The 16,639-nt window shown below is 42.5% G+C and overlaps 1 protein-coding gene across 1 annotated transcript in view; it reads right to left on the bottom strand.

Annotated features, from left to right (window-relative positions):
* ALK (ALK receptor tyrosine kinase) overlaps window positions 1-16,639 on the bottom strand; it is a 616,833-nt gene that overhangs the window by 429,493 nt on the left and 170,701 nt on the right. Inside the window, 1 exon segment of the mRNA XM_039887489.1 lies at window positions 12,251-12,370. Within this exon segment, the coding sequence (XP_039743423.1) occupies window positions 12,251-12,370 (120 nt within the window).

Raw genomic sequence — 16,639 nt, 5'->3', positions numbered from 1 at the left:
ATGAAGGTCTTGGGAAGTGTTTTCATAACTGATAACATTTACTGAGGGCTTTCTGTGGTCAGATGCTATACCAGGCACCCTACATCATTATCTTATTGTACCCTTATGAATTAAGCAGGAATCTTATCCCATTCAACAGAGGAAGCCACTGGGGCTTAGAGAAGTGAAGTCACATTTGAGGTTACTAAGATAGAAAGTGACTGAGGAGACTCACTGACCTGCTTCCTCCCTGGGAACCCTGAGGCATTGTATCTCACAAACAAGTAAATGTGAATTGAAAAGGCAGCAGAAATAACTGCCATCATCATTCAGAGCCACAGACACCAATATGGGTTGAGACCTGCAGTGAGGCAGGACAAGAACTGGTCCCATGGAGGGACAAGGAGGGCCAAATTGGAGGCAGGACAGAAGCCAGAGCACCTTAGCTGTCCTTGAAGGACCTGATGCCATCTTTATAAAGTTGGCCCTGGGATGCCCTAGGTGAGGACTGAGTCAGGCACACATTTCTAAGATCCAAGCCTTAACCCCGGTGTGTATGTGACCCAGGAAGCCAAGGCTACACGTGCAGTAAGGCCCAGGGCTAAAGTTCCCATCCAGGTTTCCTGACATCTTCCAGGATATCTGCTGTGTTTCTGGGGTAAGGTTAAGGGTCCCAGTTGAGAAACAGGATGGGGTGGGGGCGAGGTTTCCATGGCCATCAGGGGCCCATGAAAGAGTTTATGCAACTGGATACCTGGCCATAGGATCTGTATCTGAAAAGAGAGAATGATCAGGTTTGCTGCTAGTTTAAAATATGACATGATTGTGATTTTGTCTTGGGATTATTTTCCTGTCTCTAGCTATCCTGACCTGATGTTTAACTGCCACGATGCAGATGGCCTTGACATGGGGCCTGACACTCCTTACTCATTGAATGGTTGTCTCTTTGGTTCCACCCAGCCCCACAACTGTTTCCTGTGTGTCTATGCCCATATGTGTTATTCGTTAAGTGACCTTAATATCATCATGATTCTTTCTCAAGAACAGAACACAAAACCTATAATTTGACTCCTGCCACCTGTCAGCTGCATAATATGGGGGACTCTCCCTCTGTGAACCTGAACCTTGGTCATCTCAGTGATAAGACTAACTCCCTAGAACTGCTGGGAGGACTCAGTGAGATGATGCATGTGCTTGCAATGGAGAAATTCCCAGCACATATTAGCTGATTCAGAATTTACACACTCATGCCCTTTGTGAACAGTTTCTTGTTTGTCATGAGAAACAGTATTTATGTTGAGCATTCCAACCAATGACAGAGGATCATTCCCATAGTATTTTGTTATACCATGGGAAGGTTGGCATGTTTGCCTTTAGTGATATTCAGAGTCAGAGGCTGTTAGAACTTGAAATGATATCTGAGGTCAACCCATTGGATAGCTGGGGGAAAAAAGACAAGACTCAGGCAAGGAAAAAGACCCGCCCAGGTCATGTGGCTGGTCAGAGTCCCCTGCACACAGCGTGGAAGGCATCCCCCCTGGCTGTGAATGCCTTTCCAAAAGCCAGGCAGCATCAAGCCTGGGCCAGACTGAATGTTAGAGTTCCCAGGTCACCGGCTTTTACTTCCTCAGCCTCAGTTTACCGGCACATTTAAGCTGAGGCTGAATTGCTTCATGGATGGCATATATAAATGCCAATGTATTCCTGACAAGCCTGATTTGTGTATTCAACAAAGAACCACATGAAATGTCATGCACATGTGGCAATTCTCTTACAGATGGCCTTTAGAGGTCTTACAAAATAACTTTATATTTGAAGCTACAGTTCAGTAATGGCAGGAAGCTTAGACTTTGTCAAACCCTGTTGGAATTCCTTACTCAATCTTTGCTTTTTTTGATGTGCTGATCAAGCTTCTCTTTGGAAGTGAAGTCACACGAGACCTTGGGTAAGAGCTGGATTTAGCCCTAGCTCTTGGTATGACTTCAAGCAAATCATTTAACAACTCTAGGCCTGTTTCCTCATTGAAAAATGAAGTGGTAAAATAAAATGATTCTCAGGCCTCTGCCACCTCTATCATTCGAAGAGCAATTTTACCTTTTGGGAAGATGGCCAAAACAAGTTCTCTAACTTGGCTCTAGCCAATTGGTCAGCAGAATCCCAAAAGTCCTGACTTCCAGCCCAGGCACAGATGATCGGGGGCTTCTACTCTCCACTTTCTAGGTTATCTCCTAAAGGGGCACTTAATCTACCAGTTACCTTTGATATTAATCTACCCGCTACCATCAACATCTGGTTACTCACTTTGAAAAACTAAGTACCGAATCTGGCCCCAGCCTGCCCCCTCCCACTGTCCATTTGTCATGGGGCCCTAGAACTGAAATTATTCACTTCCTTCCCACCAGTTTGCTCCCTAGAACGTGTCTGGGAACCAATCGCCCAGTTCAAGACATCTGTTTAGCTCACTTATAATTGAGCTGCAGTGAAGAAGGGCCAAGCCTCATATAATCAATCAATTACATAAACAAAGCCCTGGAAGGCAGACAGTCTGAGAAGAAGGTGTGTAGCTTGCATGCCCACAATGGTGGGAGATCAGCACCAAAAGCTCAATTCTCATTTCTCTTATCTGCGGCCATTTTACAGAATGAAGAAATGGAACTTTACTTTATCCCAGATAAGAAAATTGAAAATAACTAAAATTTTAGGCATTCTGAAGTTTACTAGTCCAACCTCCTCATTTTACAGATGAGAAAACTGAAGCTCAGGAGGGTGAACTGACTTGGCCAAAGTGGAATAGTCTTGGGTCTGGAGAAGTAAGAAAGTGAAGACCAGAACCCAGATTAGACTTCCAGTCCAGTTGTCTGCCTGCAATTTATAGGAAGCATTCATTTAGAACATGGGGTGAAGGTCTCTAACAGAATGAAGCAGGTTCCAGAGAACATGGTAGAAACCCTAGTAGTATATATACTGCTCAGCATGACATCCATCCACATGGGATCATTCCCGAACCCAGAAGGGTTGGGGAGAGTTCTGAGTAATATGGCATCCACGACAACCAGGGGAGGCTGATGGTCATGGGAGGTCTCTACTCCAGAATGTGCAAAATGGCCCTACACACTTACTGTTCTCTGTTGGTAAGGATCTTCTGGGTGTTAAGAGATGAATATGGAGTTCCCCCCTCAAAAAACCAATCTCAAATCTCAAAAAACAAGCAGATACCAGGCTGCCCTAGCATGGACCCTGTGCCCTTCAGGGACTCCCAGGCCAATGGGGGAGATGGACTTACTCACACCTGACTTTAAATAAGCAGAAATGGTGAAGCACGGAAACACAGAACAAGAGAGATTTTCTACCTGGGAGGACCAGAAGCTCATGGAGGAGGGAACTTGTGGGCTGCATCTTGAAAAATGAAAAGATTTTGACAGATGGTAAAGGTGTAGATAGCAAGTTTGTTAAGAACAGAAAAAGGAATAGGTTATTCCAAGCAAATGAGGCTAGTATGGCTTACTTTTGTGTAGATGTATAAATTTTGAGGCTGGACTGTACAGGATTAAATTCTAGCTAGGATAGTATCATGGTTAAAGGTAAAGTGCTTTCAGATTCCAAAGGGCAAAACTGGGGACTTAGAGAGTTTAAAGGAAAAACCTTCTAGCAAATAGAGCTATCCCAACAAAGCACAGGTTATTCTTCAGAAGGTGCCTGTGCTCTGGCCGTATGGAAGTTTCCCCTCATAGTCAGTCCTTACAGTGATGCTGTCAATTAGAAATCATGAACATCCCCATTTTTCAGGTGACAAACAGAATCAAAGAGAGTGGTTTTCTGGCTGAAGATAATAAATAATTCACAAGAATCAGAGCTGGGAATGAATTCCACATCTCAGATCCCAACTTGAGTTTCTTCCCTATGGTTCCACACTTTGCTTTTAGACAGAGGCTGGAAGACCACGGCTTGGATGTTACAAAGGAGATTTAAATAGGCAATGAGGAGGTGAACTGAAAGACCTGTGGTTCCCAAACCTACAGTCCCTGGGCCCCAGAATTTTGTTTTCAAGAAACTCTGCTGGTGATCATGAGGCATCTAGACTGAGCCTGGACGTGGTTCATCTACACCAGGAGTGCACTGATGTTACATTGATGCATCCCTCAGGACAGCACAAACCCACTGGGCTGATGGAGATCCAAGAAATTAAAGTGATGAGATGGGCAAAGCAATAGACAGAAGCATCATTTAAGGATACGCTTTGTAGACCAAGTACTGATAAAATATGAACTATTGTCTATGCCTCTGCTATGGAGGGGTGAGATGTGGGTTCTGCCAAATAGATGACCCGGGTTTGAACTTCAGCTTTGGCGCCAGCCCTAGGCAGATCACTGACCTCTTTATGCCTAGTCTCCTCATTCGCAAGATGAGGCTACTTGACCAGACTGGCATGGGTTTGACAGCTCACAATTCCATGAATTTCTCATAGACCATATTATCTTAGTCATCTACTCAAACGGGCTGGTTAAAGTCTTGTTAATTTGAGGTCTCTTCTGACATAAAGTTTTGCATCCAGGGTTGCTCTAGACAAAACACTTCATTTTAAGAGGATTTTCTCTCATTTTTCTCACTCTTGATCAATCATTTTCTTGCATATGTTTTAGACACATATCTTCCTAGGCTGGTTAGAAAGGCTTTGCATATAATAACATCTCAGATGTCCCAAAGCTGTCAAAACAAATTCCTCAGCTCACTCACATATGCTGAATATGCTTTTTTGAATTAAGAGAAAAAATAAGCCCTCCCAAGGTAATTAAAATCACAGCTTTAAATTCTAAACCAAAAAATGTCAAGCCCAGGTACTGTTCTCTATTTAGACATATATCTTTTCTGAAACCATTAATATGACTTTAGGGATAAGAGGGCCAGTGGGGACATCCCTATCCCTTTACTAAAACAGAGGCCCTCAGGGGCTGAAAAGTTCCAGACTGGGAACTGAGAGACCTGAATATACTACTAGTTTGCCCCTAGGTTCAGCAAATGTTGCAATTTCACCTGGTATATATTTATTAATAACCCAATTGGAAACAAAACTCTGGATTAAATACTGGAAATGCAAAAGGAAACAAGATGTAGATTCCTTAACCTGTAATAGCTTACAGTCTAGGAATCATGATGATTCGGGGCCACTAATAATGAAGATATCAAGAAAAGTGTGACATGAGACATAAAGTGCCATGGAGAGACATCATATAACCTTTCGTGGTGAAAAAAAATGGGGAAAAGGTGAGGTCTACAACCTTGCAGGCTGTTCTAATTTGGGGTTAATGTGGTCACCAGCTGCTGCTGGCTGTGTATGCTCACTACGTGGTTTCCAAACTGAAGCTCTACTAAAACTAACAGACATACTATATCAGTGCTAAAACTGAAAAGCCTTATTTCCCAAGCAAACCTTCCTATTAGGTTTGGTCGTTCCTCAAACCCAGGGATACCATGCACACATATAAAACAATCATACAACAAGTATTTAAGAAGCACTTTCCAGATAGATGTTTGGAAACATTTTAGATATGTGATGAAAGTGAACTAGGCTAGAATCTCTATGAGAGGCAGGGGAAAAGAGCTTGGCAAATTGTAGTTGTTCAATGGATAAGTGGATGAATGATAGATAGATGGATGGATGAATGGATAGACAGATGTGACCTCGTCTACATTTGAGCCACACAAGGCATGAAATTCAAACTAGGAAAGTGATTTAGTTGAAAAGATATATGAAGGAAGCCCCAAGTTGTGTGAGGATGGGCACCATCCAATGGGATTTTTGGAGAATTTAGATGTTCATGAAATAACCATTCCCTGTACACATCAGAATCTTCTCAGATTTCAAGTGGGGAATGAGACCACCCTAGTGCTATCCAAAAATTCCACCAATTTTTTTCCATAAAAAAAACCCTCCAAGTAGAAAGAGATGTCAGGGTAGCCTGGGTACTCAAGAAAAGCTCTGAGATGGAGACAGGGACTGAGCTGGGCCTTGCAAACTGAGCAGGCAGGCTCTAGGGAGACAGATTCAAGGCAAGGAAAAACAAACCACCTGGGGACAAAATGGAATGAGAAAGTAGGAAACATGGGTGAGAGAGGAAGAATGTAAAACATACAGGTATTTACCAGGGAAAGGAAAGTCCTTCTTACAGTCCTTATTCTACTTTATCTCTAGGCAGTTTCAACACTGGTGATGATTCCTTCAACTTAATTTCTTTATGCCTTTGGCTTCTGTGGCTATACCACACTCTAGTCTTCTACTTTCCTATTTCCTCATCTGTTTGCCTTAGCCACGGTCTGTGCTATTGACTCTCTATCTTACCTCTCTCTTCAAAGCCAAGACCTGGTTTACAACTCTCTACTGACCATCTTCACCTGGATGTCCTGAAGGCACTTCAAAAATAACTTGTTCAACATAGATCTCACCATCTCTCCTCTCCCTCTACATGTCTTGGTTGCCATCTCTCCTTGCCAGATTTTAGTTAACAGAATCTCCATCTACTCAATTAGTCAAGCAGGACTCCCTTGAATGGGCAAAGAGTCATGCCTGGCCCACAGCTAGAATCTCTCCCTACGCTTCAAATGTAGGATCATTATGTCTAAACCTTGAGTACACAGAAATAACTTTCTCTAGGATCATCCCTGCCACTTTCCCCCAGGTCCTCTACACCCTGTCACTAAGCTTGGCCTGTTCCTGCACATGCCTTTGCACAAAGTCCCTCTGCCTGGAATGCCCTTCTCACTGGTCTTAGTGGTACCTGGGGTCCAAGGCCCAGCTTAGCTGTCCCCATCTCCAGAATATCTACCTTCCAAAGTCCTCTACATAACTGGCCCCTTCCTTGTGCTTCAGGAAGCTTTGAACATGCCTGTTGCTGCACTCATCATAGGGCAGGCAAATCTGCCTCTTCCCCAGGAGCTCCTTGAGAGAAGGGAGTGTGTCACCTATTTGTTTTCATCACTGCCATGCCTAGAGCATGACCACGCATACAGCCGGTGCTCAAAGAATGTTTATGCTCATCCTCCCAGTCAATGTGGTGTCAGAGACACACTAAAGGGGAAATAATGCAAGCAGGTAGGGATGAAGAAATGTCCCTCAGGTGGGAGGTCAAAATCTGACTAAGCATTAGGGAGCCACCTGCTCAGGTGTGAAAGCTGAGACCATGTTAGCAGGAGAAAGAATACATGGACATAAGTCCAGACAGCCCTGACTAATCCTTTCCAAGTTTGTCTGTCTGTATCTCTTACTTTTGGTGTCTCTATTTCTATCCCTCATCTGTCTCTGTCTTTCTTTCCCTTTTGCCAATGCTTTTCCCTCTCTGTCTGTGACAACTGTTTTAAATAGATCTCTTTTGACTTGCTTTCCTTGCCTTTATGTCAGCTGGTCAATCATTCTTTTATTATCTTTTAATCCAACTTGTTTCCTTTTTGCTTCTTTTCACTCAATCTCCCACTAATGTAAAGATAAATTGTTGGTATTTATGAGTAGATCAATAAGTCTTCATTTTAAAGGTAAGAGATATGATCAAGTGGAACATTTTAAACAAGTCTCTTCTTGAAACACCTAAGCCAATTGCTTTTAATTTCCATGGATTGAGTTCATTGGCTCCCAGCAGGCCAGTGGTCTTCAGGGTAACAGATGTTCCCTGCTCTTGGTCTTGTATGACTGCCAGCATTACTGCCCCCTTTGGGACTCAACCTTCATGGTGAATGCATTCAGAAGCCTTTTGCTTACCATGCCGTAGATAAAAATACAGAGGCATGGACTAGGAAAGAATTTGACTTCTCAGCTCAATGGAGCAGGGCTGGTAACACAAAAAGGCCCAGCCTATCAGGGCAGAAGAATTGGTAAGCCCTGACAGTGGTCCACAAGAGAGCTGGGAGCTGCTTTTCACTGATGCCAGGCTCCTGAGGGCAGAATGGCTGATCACGGCCAGCCACATTAAATATGTAATTTCAGAAATGTGATCAAACCGACTTTCTGCCAGAGCTATGAAGCAAATCCCACAGGGGGCTGGAGGGCCTTTCTGTTTTCCATTTTTGATTCTTGGTAGGTTGATTTTTTTTTTTTTTTGAAGGAGAAATATATTTAATCTACCTAGTCTTTTCAATCAAGGAAACTGAAACATTAACCAGACTGGTGATAGTAGTAGCAGCATCAGGAAAAGTAATTAAAAGGTCTAATTTTTCTTTCTTTCTTTCCAAAAGCACCAGTACCTAAATTGGATGGGTCCCATGGGCTTGCAAGCAGACCAATTTTTGATATATTTTTATTTAAAGTCCAACAATGGCTTTGTTGTGCCCTGATGTTGGGGTGTTGAGAGGCATCTTCCTTTTCCAGGAGTTAATGTTCTGGACATTGGAACACTGGAGGGATGAAAATTGTTTTCATTTATTAGGGCTGTCATACCAAAGTATTACAAACTGTGTGGCTTAAAACAAAAATTTCTTCTTTCCCAGTTCCGGAGGCCAGAAGTCTAAAGTCAGCTCATCATCAGGGAAGATGACAGCTCTAGGAGAGAATCTGCCCCATGCCTTTCTCACAGTTTTGTTAGCTGCCAGCAATCTTTGGCATTCCTTGGCTTATTGATGCATCAGTCTAATCTTTGCCTACATCTTTATATGGCATTCACTCTATGTGTGTGTCTTTGTGTCCTCTTCTTTGAAGGATGGCAGTTATATTGGATTATGGTCCACTCCAGTGGGACTCAACTTGGTGGCATTTGCAAGGACCCTACTTCCGAATAAGGTAACACTCACAGGCACCAGGGGTTGGGAGTTCATTCAACCCACAACAGGGACCATGGTCTATGGGGAGGAAGACAAGATGGCCCAAGGTGCCTAGGGGGCCTTCCCCATTTATGAAGAGGAGACTTACGTGGCCTGCCAGGGATAGTTTCAATTTGGGGACATCAAGTCTTGGTCCTACAGCTGCCCAGATCTTGGATATTGGACTGGTCATTCAGTCCAACCACCAGGTTGTCCAGGAAATGAGAGCCCTCTCATGGAAGGGAGACTTCATCTTTGAATTAACTTTGTGATGTAATAGAAAGAACACTCAGCTTGATGTCAGAAAATTTGGGTTCAGTCTTTTCTAACTGCGCATTTGCTCCATAACTTGAGAGCTACTGAATGGAACAGACTTTTATCTGGGCAAGTAATCAGAGCCCAATCCTGTAGTCAAGCCTATACATAAGTCTTAAGACATCAGAGCTGATAATAGAAGAAAAAAAGTTTTTCTTTAGGTGTCCCCCCTCCTTCAAAGCCCAGGGGGAGAAAGATGCAATGAATGACGCTCTGCTTGTTGATGATGAAATCAGAAGGCTCTCGTCATTCAAGATGAGGTGAGAAAGAACTGGAATCTGACACCAAATGCTATTGAAGAGAATATATTTTACACAACATAAAAGGCTACAACATAAATTAGAAGAAATATAGGGAGACTTCAAAAAGGTAGGCCAAACTTTTTCCTCAAGCAGATAATTATAGGCTGGGCGTGAGTAAATCTTATTAGCCTCCTTCCACCTTGTCACTTCTCATAAAACGCTGGTGAAAAGAAAGCCATACTCAATTCAGGACTGGACAGCTAGTCTGAGAGGGCTGGCCCGCCGCTGTCCGTCATGATGCCTATGGCCAGGCTGCTGATGCTACTCTCATCATCCCTCCCACCTCCTCCCCAGGATGCAGGTGAAGACAGCCAACCAGGCACAAAGCTTCATCACTAAAATGCCCACATCGACTTGCTGAGACTTGGTTACTTCTCACTGTCTGAAGAACTATCCCTTCAGGCGGCAATTTTCCAGTCAAATTTCTCTGCCCAAGTTTGAGGTCTTAAAATTAATGAAGTTGTTAACATTTCTTAAAATGCCTTTGATGGCATGCAGTTGAAAGGTGTGGATTTATCACCAATGAGCCTGCCGGCCTCTTTAGTTCATAGAGAGAGATGTGGGCTGAACCACCCCCCCCAAACATTCTTAAGGGGACAGGAGTCTTGGCCTTAACTCTGCTTTCAGTTTGCTCTGCAGTGGGTCTCAGGATGAATCCTCAATCTCTGAGTTCTGGGGTGAGCCCCCAGAGTCACTTTTTGTGGTAATGAGCCTAGCTGCCTACACGATTATTTCTCTAGGTTCTGAGCTCTAAGAGAACAGGAGCAAGTCTTACTCGTTTTTGGATTTATATCACCTCCAGCATCTGACACTGGATCAGATACACAGAGGTGGGGCGGCGGGGGTAGGTGGGTCATTATGAGTCTCAGCTGAATTAAATGCAGTAAGAAGATGAAGAGGCTCTAAAATAACCACTATACTTAGTCAAGGAGCCACCAATCAAGAATCAGCTCTTCCTATCCTGCGAATCAATAGCAAAAATGGTGTTGACTTTGGCACCCTCATCAAGAATCTGGGCAATGTCTGGCCAGTGGTTTGGGTCCTCCGCTCCGTCAAGAAAGGAAATCATTCCAGGCAACAAGGAGAGTTTAAGAGGGATCTTTGGAATCTTCCAGATCTACTCCTTTGCCCCAAGTCAGCATGCCACTCCACCTTCATTTTACAGATGAGAAAGATGAGACCCAGGGGAAGAGAAAGTAGGTGTATCAGGGCCAAATAGTGGTAGGTAGCATTTTGAAAGCTCCAGTGGCTTTCTCAACCTGTACACTCTTTCTGAATATTCCACAGAGGACAAATGTAATACCCTCTGTGTCATGCAGGAGGTAGACCTGATTTTTTAGGACATTCTGCCATTTTGTAAAAGTTATTGTCCTATGGATGACTTTGAAAGTAAACTCAAAAATTTTATCCAAAGATAAATTTCATCATGAATTTGGTTAAAATGCAATAACAATACAAAAGACTAGATTTCCATTATTTATAGACACCCACCCATTATTTATAGACACCAGTGTCACCTTATAAGATGACACTGAATATCTGGCTTAAATAAAATCAAGAAGTAATTCTTATCTGGAATCTCCTGACAACTGCTGATCTTCATCACCTACTGGGGTGGCTTAGGAATAGCAGGAAACATCCCAGAAAAGTATAATCCTAAACTGCCCTCAGGTTTTTGATGCATTTATTTTTTTAAGCTTGAAAAGAAAGATACAGTTAATATTAATCAAGGCTAATTGCATTATGGATGAGGGGCAGCAGTGAGTAGAAGATCTCTGTTAAGTGCATTTTAAAAAGCTCGGGCCCAAGGGCAGAGACTAAGTATCAGGAATAGGTAAATATGACTAGAGAAGATCTAGAACTCGGTGCTGTCCCCAGTTCATATATACTTAATTGAATCAGGCCTAACGAGTGAGTTCCATCCCTGGAAGCCTCCTGCTTTCACTCATCATGCACAACCATTAGGAATGTCTTCTATATGATGGCATAAAGTGAGAAGCAAGCACAGCTTAGTGCCTGCCCTTGTGGAGCTCACTGTAGAGGAATTCAAGAGAAGAAAAAATGTCCACCTGGAAATACATCAGCGCCTCCAAATCTGCTCTTTCCTCTGCAAAGGCCATCTCCCATGAGCTGTTAAGATGAGCACAAAGAATAAGGAATCCTCCGCCAAGTAAATATGACCTCCTGAGGGTTCCTAGGATAGAACCTAGCAGGCAGCCCCCTGGGAGAAAAGTGAACATAAGGGAAGAATTCTGGTTTTGTAGTTAGAGAATCCACTATGCGTGCTCTTATTAAGCTCAGTTTCTACATCTGTGAAAACAAAATAGGACCTGGCCTTCGTACCCCTCAGGTTGTTGCAGAATCAACTGATCTGAAATAATATCTGGGAACAAGTCGAGGCACCTTTAAGGAGTTACCTAAATGTAAGGGAGTCACTTGAGGGGCCCAGAAGACCTGCAACCCTCATAATAACAATCCTATCTCAAGAGATCACCACGAGTAGAAACACTCATGGGTTAGAACCCTATATCTAGAAAATCATAGTCAAAATGTAAATAAGCATTATACCAAATGATTGGTACTAGGAATACCATACTCCATAAAGGCTGCGGAGAATGGGATAGGCAGCAACAAAGCCCTTGGCTTCTTTGAGGATACGAAATGCAGCTACAAGTATGGAGAGGACAGGCCTGGGTGGAATGGTCTGGTGAAGCTCGGTGCCAATGGAAGACTAAGGGCACAAAAAAAACCTTCCTTTGTATAGGAAGCTGAGGGATCCACAGAGAGCCATGAATAACAAACTGAAATTCACAGCTTCCTTGATTATGAGATGGTGATCGTGCATCACAAATAACTATCAAAAATATACTTACCATATCGGCTGCGATGAGACAGGAAAGGAAAGGAATCTTTCATTATCCAGGTCAGATTCCATGCAAAAGAATCAGGAGGAAGAGAAGGCAGATCTGTTGGTGACTCTAAGGAGCTGTGACCTGGGCATAAAAAGGAAAAAAAAAGAAATACTAATCCATGTGCTTAGGATGTGTCTTTTAGCTATCACTCATCGCTTATAACAGAAAGTTCATAAGAAGCTTTCATGACACTCATTATAAATTGAGGGGGAAAAGACTGAGCCACTAGAATATTGAATTGGCCTCAGGACCTCAATGCACATTTTCTACCAAGGACAGCCAGCTCTAAGTATGACTCTTGCTGCAGATCTTTGGGAGATTAACTAGAAGGCAGGCTACTGAATGGCTTGGTCTAAGAGTTCTATCCAAAGTATATTACGCTATGAGAATTTGTGCAACTTTATAGAGAACTTTGATTCATCTCATCGAAATAACACTTCTACTCTATGTTCAGATTTGTAACATCACCTAATGTTGTTTGCTTGGGTTATTGCCTGATTAACGAGAAGGTTGAAATTGCACTCAGAAGCTGTGAATTTTTGACAATTATGTTATTAAGAAAAAAAAAAATCTAGGTGATGAGCTTTCCCATATTCAAGAATCCAGTAAGCCAAAAAGGGATTAATGTTTTCTGATTTGCATGAGAGAACAAAAAACTGAGAGAAAAGGAGCAAAAGCATTATCCTTTTGCTTAACAGTACCTCAGGTGGGTTTTGTGCAGTGAAAAGCAATTTCACCAAAGGCCAGATAGGTCTACTTGGGAAAGGCTTGAGTTTATTCGACTTTTAAAAAATTAAATTAATCTACAAATCAAATGAACATGTACTGCATCCTCTTATGTAGTTCTTTCCAGAAATCCCCAACTCAGTCACTATTTGCTAATGTTTTATGGCAAGCAAAGTTTTTTCTGCTAAAGAAGGAAGGGTTTAAGAATAGGTTCTGTTTAGTATATACATGTGTAGCCCAGACGCATCTCTCTGGTAGTATTTCTACAAAATGGCTCAGATGAAATGCACTGAAAGGGGTCAGGAGCTATGCCAGTAAGTGTCAGAAAGAAGCCGTGTCATTTTGCCCTCGCATTATTTCTGTTTTCCAGATGGGTGATGGGTCTGAGAGAGGTGAGGCCTAAGGTCTGATAAGTCTATTTGGGGTCAGGCTTAAGTTTATTAGACTTTTAAATAATTAATAATATAAACTGAGCACATGTAAACCAGGCACTATGCTAACTGCTTTAAATGTGTGATTCGCTTCTTATAACAACTTTGTGAATAAGTACTATTGTCAGCCCTTGTTTTGCAGCCAGATTAGATATTCTGACTGTGGCCACCCAGCCAGTAGCAGGAGACCAGAGTCAACAGACCAGGTTGGTCTCATGCTATTGCTCACAGTCTTTCCACCACCCTTTAGGGAGCCCCACAAACTAGTTCAGGGTGTTCCACAGCTCTCTACAGGGCCATTCAGGGTCCCAAAGGGCAATGGCTAAGGTCAGAGGTCACCACTGAGCATACCCCAGAACAGGACAAAAGTGTGAGGGGTCTGAGAAGACTCTGGCAACCAACCCCCTACAATTGCCTCCATGTGAATAAAATTTGGCCTTTCTATGTCTGAGTCACCAGCGCAGCTCAAATTTTAAGTAATTTTCAAGTAAAAGGAAGATCAAGCCTAGCCATATTCCCCTGTCTCCAAGGGATGTCATTTTTCTGAATGATACAGTTCGGCAATGGTATTAACAACTTCTTGGACGTGAAGACCCATGTGGGTGGGGATAGACTTCAGGAAGCACTTATGAATCTGTGAGTGGGCAAAGAATGACAGATGACTTTTAATATGGACAAGAGCCAGGTTATATATTCAGGGATTAAAAAAATCTGAAATCATTCAAAAGGAAGAGCTCTGAGGACTGAATCATGGCCCAGAGAGGAGCCATGGGCATCACAGTGGGTCATCTCTAAAGATAAGCTTAAAGCATTTTATATCAAAAAAAAAAAAAGCCAATAAATTGTTGGGCATCTTCAAAGTTGAATACTGGAGAGAAATCAGGAATTTTTATCTCGCCATTACAGTAACTCCTAGAATTTCTGCCAGCCGACTGAGCTCACACAATCCCAAGAGGGAAGTAGGTGGTGATTTACTGGATGAGGCTGGAGGTATTAATGGAGGGATCAACCAAAGGATCGGCCTCTTCACCTGGAAAGATAAAGACCAAGAAAAATAGCCCACATGAATGAATGAAACTGTTTGCCAAAACAACTTCAGAAGCACTGAGAGACACGTTGAGTTCTAGTCAAAGTTCATAAAATATTTATAAATTTAGAATATAAAGATGGAAGTACTTCTGCATTTAGCAAGTACAGGGAAGAAGCTTTCTGTTCCTTTAACATTCCCTCCCCACCCCATCCTCGCCCCTAGTGGGAAGGGGGTTTCTAGCACAGAGAAACAGGATGCCATGAGAAGGAATCCATTTAAGCAAGAGAAAGCCTTGTTTTTTTGTTTTATTTATTTATTTTTTTGGTGCTTCCCTCTGAAACTATGAGGATCCATAGTGAAATGGGCCTGACTAGCACCAAAATATGGGGTAAAGATATGAATTAAGACCCACTGGCTCGAGAAGAGTGTATCTTGGACCCTGGGGAAGAGGAGTAAAAAGAAAAGGAGGAGAAAGTAGGAGCAAGAGCTTCCAGGTGCCCAGCTGAGGCCGAAAGGAGATGGCCGAGGCCACCACCTGAGGAGAGAAAAGTAAAAATAGGACATTATTAACTGGCTACAGATAAGATTGTTTTGAGGTATTGTTTTTTGTTCGTTTTTGTTTTTTTTCCCTCCTGGCCCTTTCCAGGCACCACAGGGTGTCCAGAGTGAAATCCCCAATTTCTTGATGCAACTCTTTTCCTACCATGCATCACCTCCTTATGTCCTCAGTGAATTCCAGGGTTCATCGCTATAAACAATTCCTTTGTAAACAATGTAACTCTTTTTCCTCTTTCCTCCTTTACAATTGTCCTGAGCAGCTGAACGTGGTGGTAGGAGCGGAGGGGAGAAGAAGGGGAAGAGGAATATACCACAACGCTGACAAGTCTCACTTTAAATTCATGACTACAAACCACAATAGTACCCTCGGGAATCTTAGTGCCTTCTTTGACAAGCTCAATTTACCTCTCTCCAGCACCATCACTTCCAACTTTCTCTTACTCTATAAACCTTCGATTCTCCCCTTCCTCCACATTTTCAGCTAGTAACTTTGTTTCTTATATTGAGGAAAGAGAAGCAAGTCTATCAACCTACAAGTGTCAGTACTTGTATATGCTACCTTATATCCTGTTATAATGGGTATACTATCTATACTCTGGCAGCATCTCCACTTAGATGCTAATCTCATATTTTTTCAAAGAATCTGCTCTTGCAATAGCCCCCCCTTTCTCCTACATCAGCAAATTCCACCCTCTACCAAGTCAATCTCATCTGCAGCAAATACCGTATTTAAAAAAAGAAAGAAAAAACTTCCTTAACTTTCGCACTCTCCTCCAGCCATTGTCCCATTACTTTGCTCTTCCTCACAGCTCTCTCTTAAAAGATTTGTTTATGCTCCTCCATCTCCACTTTTTCTCTCCCATTTTCTCTTAAACTCAATAAAATCAAGATTGTCTCCACTACTCCAGGTCAAGGTCACCAGCGACCCCAAGTTACAGTCCTTATCTTACTAGACCTCTCAGCAGCACTGGATCCTGCCAATCATCCCTGCTTCTTGGACTCCTCACGTCTTGGTGACTACATGGTTCTTGGTTGTTATAGTCCTTGCCTCTTACTTTAGTGGCAGGTCCTCTTTACCATTCTTTGTCAGATCCTCCCCACTTTGCAGGATGTACAAAAGAAACATTCTCCATTTACCAGCAGCAAATCTCTAGGAGATATCATAGATATATACTAAATTTCATCACAGTGGCTTTAACCAGCTGACAGCAATCAATGACCATGAATTCTAAGTGACCTCAGGACATCAGACCTTTCCTGGACCTCAATGAACAAAGGACTTGTTTTAACCAATCACATTCAGACTTATGAGCTCATTCTCTTCTTCTGAAAGTGCTGATTTTCAGTTCTGAATTAGCATGGTCATCATGTAACTCCCTTTCCAAGGCTTCAAACACTGACTTTTCTTCCTTAGAGAACTACTTAGTGAATTTCTCTTTGCCTGACAATATAAATAAGCTCAGCAATTTTTTTTAATTTGGTGAGGTGAGGGTCCTGTTTTATTATTTGACAGTTGTTAAAAGTTCAGAACGTAGGCCTTTTCTCCACCTAAACTCATTCCCGAAACGATCCCATCCAGTTTCAGAGATTTAAAGGCCATCTATG

Source organism: Pteropus medius, unplaced genomic scaffold, assembly GCF_902729225.1.
Source record: "Pteropus medius unplaced genomic scaffold, Ma_sr-lr_union100, whole genome shotgun sequence".
Taxonomy (NCBI): Eukaryota; Metazoa; Chordata; class Mammalia; order Chiroptera; family Pteropodidae; genus Pteropus; species Pteropus medius.
This window is presented reverse-complemented; position numbering and strand designations above follow the sequence as displayed.